Source organism: Phoca vitulina, unplaced genomic scaffold (assembly GCF_004348235.1).
Source record: "Phoca vitulina isolate PV1807 unplaced genomic scaffold, GSC_HSeal_1.0 scaffold48, whole genome shotgun sequence".
In the NCBI taxonomy this organism is placed as follows: Eukaryota; Metazoa; Chordata; class Mammalia; order Carnivora; family Phocidae; genus Phoca; species Phoca vitulina.
This window is the reverse complement of record NW_022589751.1, coordinates 10,817,282-10,823,138: the sequence shown is the minus strand read 5'-3', so window position 1 is coordinate 10,823,138 and position 5,857 is coordinate 10,817,282. Positions and strand designations below refer to the sequence as shown.

General features: G+C 52.6%; 1 protein-coding gene across 1 annotated transcript in view; it reads left to right on the top strand.

Annotated features, from left to right (window-relative positions):
- The first annotated feature begins 455 nt into the window (after window positions 1-455).
- PYROXD2 (pyridine nucleotide-disulphide oxidoreductase domain 2) overlaps window positions 456-5,857 on the top strand; it is a 28,543-nt gene continuing 23,141 nt past the window's right edge. The window contains 1 exon segment of the mRNA XM_032432435.1: window positions 456-1,881. Coding sequence (XP_032288326.1) covers window positions 1,755-1,881 — 127 coding nt within the window. The 5' untranslated portion in view covers window positions 456-1,754.

The following is a 5,857-nucleotide window of genomic DNA, read 5'->3' as shown; positions in this document are numbered from 1 at the left end:
CCCGACTCCTGCCTCAGCCCCACCTCAGAGATCCGTGTCCCTTGGTCCTCCGAATCCCAGGCAGAGGTTTATAAAAACTCCCCAGCCGATCCCTGTGTGCCCTGGGTTGAGAACCGCTGCCTCAGGGGGACGGCCCCTCTCCTGTCACCTAGAAGCTCCCACCGCAGGTCAGGGCACCCGAGCCCTGGGACTGGGGAGCGTCTGCCGTGGGGAGGAGAGAAGCGCCGTGCAGCAGGAGGCACCCAGGCAGCGTTTCTGACCGGCTGACAGCAGCCGGCCCTTCCATGTCTTCAGGCTTGAGCCAAAATTCACGCAAAGACTCTTTTCTGTTAAGGAAACAGCTGGTGGGGGTGAAGGGGGGGCAGAACCACACCTCACACTAATGTCCTCAGACGTGGCAGTGAGGGACAGTCACCTGAGGTGCCTGGGACCACATGCCTCCTTAATATCTTGACTTTACGAATGGAAATTTAACATCAGTTGTGGAAAACACAGGAGAGCACAAAGCGGGGGAAAGTAAGTCTAGATGCCCACTGTTGCTTAGGGTACCCGCTTCTGTCACCTACTGTTGTCCCTTAATTTTTAGTGCTGCATGATGTCGACATGTCTAGTTGAACCAATCCCCCGAATTTTTCAATATTGTAACACTGGGGCGAGCATCGTGCATCAGACTCCAGCATAGTTTCACACACAGTGTAAACCTGACGTGCGGAGGGGTGTCTCCTTCATGAGTAGAAGGATCGCGGAAGGCTCTCCTGCTCAGACGCACCTTCCCTGCATACTCTCCCAATTTTAAGGTGCATTTCTAATAGCGGGTTTCTAGAATATGGACAGATGTCATGGCAGTACAGAAACTCAACTCTTGGGTGCTTTTTTCCTCTAACAAGAGGAATGGCCTGCTAGCTAATGGGCAGAGAACAAAGGAGTTCCTAATTCCAGGCAGTCCAAAGCATAGCAAGAAAGTGTGTTAGCTGAAGATATTTGCGGATGTGATCTTTAATCCTTGAGGATTCTGGGGAAATTGGAAAGGTGCCAAAGACAAGAGGGATGTCCAGGCTGTCAAAAGAAGAAGGCGAACCCCAAACTCCCCAGCCCTTGCAGGCTCCCGCGGCAGCCTCTTCTGAGTGCAAGGTGTTTCAGGGTCTGGGAGGGAGCACGCAGCTCTCCAGAGACTGCAGCGACAGATGTCCCCCCCCGCCCCCATAGTTTTGCTGAGGTCCTGGTCAAGGCGACCCTGTGGGGTGTAGAGCCACTCACCATCCTGCAGGCGGAAAGATGGGGAGCTAGGGCAGAGTCTGACCAGTATCTCCTCCAGGATTCGCTCCCCAGCACACCCTGGACAGTAAACTCCTTAATGAGGAGCAGGACAGTGCTGGGGAGGGGGCCCCACCAACCTGCTCACTGGCTGCATGACCTCCGCCGCCCCTTCTCCAAGCCTCAGTGCCCCTCGTCCATGAAATGGGAGTTTTGGGGCCTCCGTGAGCACAGCACCTCACACGTGGGAGCCCTAGAGTGACCAGCACAGTAGCTCTCCTCTGTGGCCTGGAGGGGACCCGACTTCTGCACGGTGAACGGGCGGCCTCCTGAGACTGCCCTGTGTGGACTCGTGAGCTGCATGTCCTCATGGCCCAAAGCCAAGTACGGCAGCTGGACTGCAGCTTCTCCTCTCTTCCTGTTTGCTCCCTGACCCTCCCCCCACCTGGGCTGCACAAAAGCTGATTGTAGGCAAATTCCTGGCCTACTGCTGGGCAGAAATGGCTGCAAGTGGCCCAGGTTTCGGCAGGGCCTTGGGTGCCTCTCCCTGCCCGGCTTGGAGACGAGCTCACTGGGAAGCCAGGGGATGCCTAAAGCCTGAGTACGGTGCCGTGGTGATAGGAGCAGGTAAACGGGCTGTGCCAGAGCTGAGGGCCGGGGAGGGCAGCCCTGCTCAGAGCCCCCGGGGCTGAGGGGGGGCATCCCCAAGCCCCCCACCTCCCTCTGCTCTGGGCACAGGCTGGCCGGGGTTTGGGCCAGAGCAGGGGCGGTGGTGGAAAGTCCGCTTGGTCTGTGAGCAGGCACCGAGGTTGTGGGGCTGCCATCAACTTGCTCGTGGTCTGGGGCAGATTCTTGCCCTCTCTAGGCTCAGGTCTACCCTTCTAGAATGACCAGGGAGGAATAGGTGAGCTCAGGAGTTTCCATGTATCTCCTGCAAAATTAGCTAGTTGCCACCACTCTTGGAAAGCAGATGGTACGCAGGGGTTGGAAAGAAAGAGCTTGCCATAAAAGACCCATGAAATCCAGCCACCCCGAGTGCCCTGAGTTCTGGTCACCACCACCTCACCACTAGGACTACCCATTCCCCCAAGGAAACTGGGAGTTAGGAAAAAATAGAAATGAGTTGCAGAGATCCTAGTGCATGTCTGCGGAGGGTGACAGCCCCCGTTGTCTTGCCTGTCTGGGGCACAGAGGGTCGGTCCTACTGCACTTTGCTGACGCCCAGGCTGCAGGGTGTCCGATTCCGCCGCGTATTCCCTGGGGAGGCCACAGGGTCCGGACCAGGTTGTCTTTGCTCAGAGCCTTCCATTCATACTCCCAGGGGGCCCCAAATTTCAACTTCTGGTATTCTCTCCCACTGGGTTTAGACAGACAGACAATGGCAGGATCGAAAGAAGATGCTCATCACCGTTTTAAAGCTGCATCCTGTCCTGCCAGCTCTTCATTCTTGTATGCTCCGAGAGCAGTCGTGGCCAGGAAATGTTGTAGTCGCCCCTCCAGGGAAAATGTGTGCGGACATATATACGGAAGCTTATGATAAATGCTGAAATAGAGGAAGTATAGCACACACGTTTACAAGGAAGATACACGATACTCTAAATTCCAGGTAGCCAGTTGGCTCTCACCAAATTTCTGTGATTTTTGCTAAACTTAGCAGCAAACCTGTGCTTACTCCCGACCGATCAGGCCGGCTCGGAAGGGAACGTGGTTTGCCATTTGCACTGACTTTAGAGAGTAGAACCGACGGAAGCAACAGTCACACCTGAACTTCACTCCTCCAGTGACGGGAGAGACTTTGCTCCGTCAGGTGCCATTTCTCCCGCACTGGGAGAAGATCCTCTCGAGGTTTTGTGCCATTTGCCGCGGAACAGCGGCAGACACAGTGCACGGTCGGGTTTCATCTGCATCGCTCGTGTATTCTCCATCACTTTCTCACACGGAACCGTCCACAGAGTAATACGGCCAAGCCCTGAGGGGTGCTGTTGGCTGGCTTCCGTGGTTCAAGTACTCCCACCACGGCCTTTTTCAAGTTGCCACCACGAGGGGCCTGTGCGTGCACTTGGGAGAGAGGCTCAGCCGCTGACGGCTGCTCAGAGGTGAAGAACTGCAGGAGCATAGGTCATGGTAAACTGTGGAAAAACAATGAGGAAGTGACAAGTTTTGAGTATTTATTGCCTTTGTTTTTAATATAATTTATTTCACGGTAAGTTTATAATAATCTAAATTTTAATAATGGCGGTGTTTGACGAGCGTCACAAACATCCTGGCCGGGGGAAGCCAGCTCCAGGCTTCACTGATTGGGAAGGTGTCATGCCCCACGCCCACCCCCGCTTTTCTGGCCTTGGTGACAGCACATCCCTGCTGTCTCCTGGCACAGAGGGTTGACTCCAGGTCACCAGAGGCGTGGGTGACTTGCCCACACGTGTGTGAGTCTCAGGTGTGAGTTTTTCCTTGATGTTGTTTCTTCAATTGCTGAGCATTCAGGGCAGCCCGGTTTAATTAAGGGCATTTGGGAATCAAGTGAGGGACAGAGTGGCATCTTCTGAGAGAAGGGTTAGCTCTGCTCCCTGAGGTCACACGAGTATCTGGGGGCCGCTTTGAAGACGAACCCTAATTAGTGCCTTGACTAAATATGCCTAAAAATGACCCAAGGAGCTTGTTAAAATGCAGTTCCTGGGCCCTATCCCTGGTGATTAGGATTGAGGGGAAGTCCGCGCCTCCAACCAGAATTTGGAGCGGGTCTGGTGCAGGCGGCTGCAAGCCACACTTGAGAACCCGTGTTCAGAGTGCGGCTTCTCTCGAGAGCCCCACATGCCTGGCTAGCTGAGGATCCCTGGAGTCAGGCTGGAGATGATCAGAGTCTGCAGCTTCAGACCCCCTCAGGGGGAAAGGAGAGGTCACCAGCAGCCCCAGGAGGGCTCAGGCAGGACTAGGGTTGGAGTGGTGGAGCGCCGAGGGTCCTGGGCTGTTGGAATCTTGACCTTTGTCATTTGAGGTCTGTTTGTGCATTTGTGGGCTCATGTGATGATTGAACTGGACCCAGTTGCCTGGAAGCCTTTATTAGTTTTCCAAGATTTATGATCAGCACTATTTAAGAGACAAATAGCTACCATTTATCGTGAGTCTGCTGAGGGTCAGGTGCTTTACATATATTATTGGTTATTCTCGCTCCAACACTGCAAGAAGCCTGAAGCTCATGGCCGGTCAGAATGACTCTCTGAGGGCCACGTCCTGTAAATAGCAGGAGCCAGGTTGAGCCCAGGACAGTCGGCCTTTAATTTGATGTATATATTTGAGAGGAGGCCTTTCCAAACTGTGGGCTGCAACTCGCTCGTGAATCCCATCCAGCAAAGCTTTTAAACCTTAAGAAACTTTTCAAAAGTACATAAAAATAGTATATTAACCCGTCTTTTTAAATGAAATATAATCAAATAGATCATCACATGCTTATCACATGGTGAGTTAATATGAGTTCATGAAACTTTTGTTTCTGTGGATACATTTGTATGTGGGGTGCAGGCCAGGTCACAGGGTAAGACGTACTTCATGTGGCTCGTGGTCAAAGAAGGTTGAAAAACACTATTTCAGAGATTCCTTTAATGGAAGAGAAGTTGGCTCAGTGACCTCTAAAATTCTGGGTGTCTCTGTATGGAAAATGTAAAACAAAGTCAGCTCAGCCATGAAGAAATCCGTCATGTGGGTCATCACTGCCTCCTATTTATGGATGTTTGTCAAATTAATGGCTGAACATTTTATTTGCACGAACACTGGGTTCAGGTTGGTGCTCCGAGAACATAGTCTTCTGCTGACATCTTTGAAGACTCAGAGTGACCTTCTGTCACCAAGGAGAAACGCGTGCCAAGTGTTCCAGACAAGACCTGTCCCCACTACCTGAAAACAACCCAGGCCTGCTCTCCGCCCAACAAGGGCTTCTCCATAAGCAGCTACACTATCCTGAGAGTGAGGCAAGAGGAGACACTCCCGGCCCCTGGCCGTGCTTGACCACCTGCAGCAGAACCACCCCGGGGCCTTGTGAGAAATCCATCCCGAGTCCCTGCCTCCACCCTGCCGAGCCGACTCTGGGGAGGGGTTGTGAATCATCGTTCATACAGGTTCTTAGATGATCCTGAAGCTTCTCGGAGCAGGAGACGCACTTGCCAGCAGTGGGCCTGCTGGGGAACCTGGAATCCCAAGTCAGGTTTAGGGCTCCCAACCCAGGGGCAGCCCTCTTAAGATTTTTGAAAAGAAATATATACATACATATATATATATATATATATACACATTATATATATACACACACACACACACATATATATATATATGATAGATAAATTCACCCAATCAGCCGGCACTCCTTTAGCACATGTTGAAGCTGTACGTGTTTAATTCATTTTGAACTGTTCTTATTTGGGGAATATTGGTGATTGACAAAGACAAAGCCATGGGACTAAAGCCTCTGGGGCACTAGAGTGGACCACACTTGAGCAGAAGAAGCCGCGTGTCACGGCAGCCGTCCGCATGCCCAGCATGCACCTGGATGGTGATTCCAAGCCAGCGAGGGGGTCCAGCGCCAGCGTAGCAGCCACGCTTCCCTTCTGTT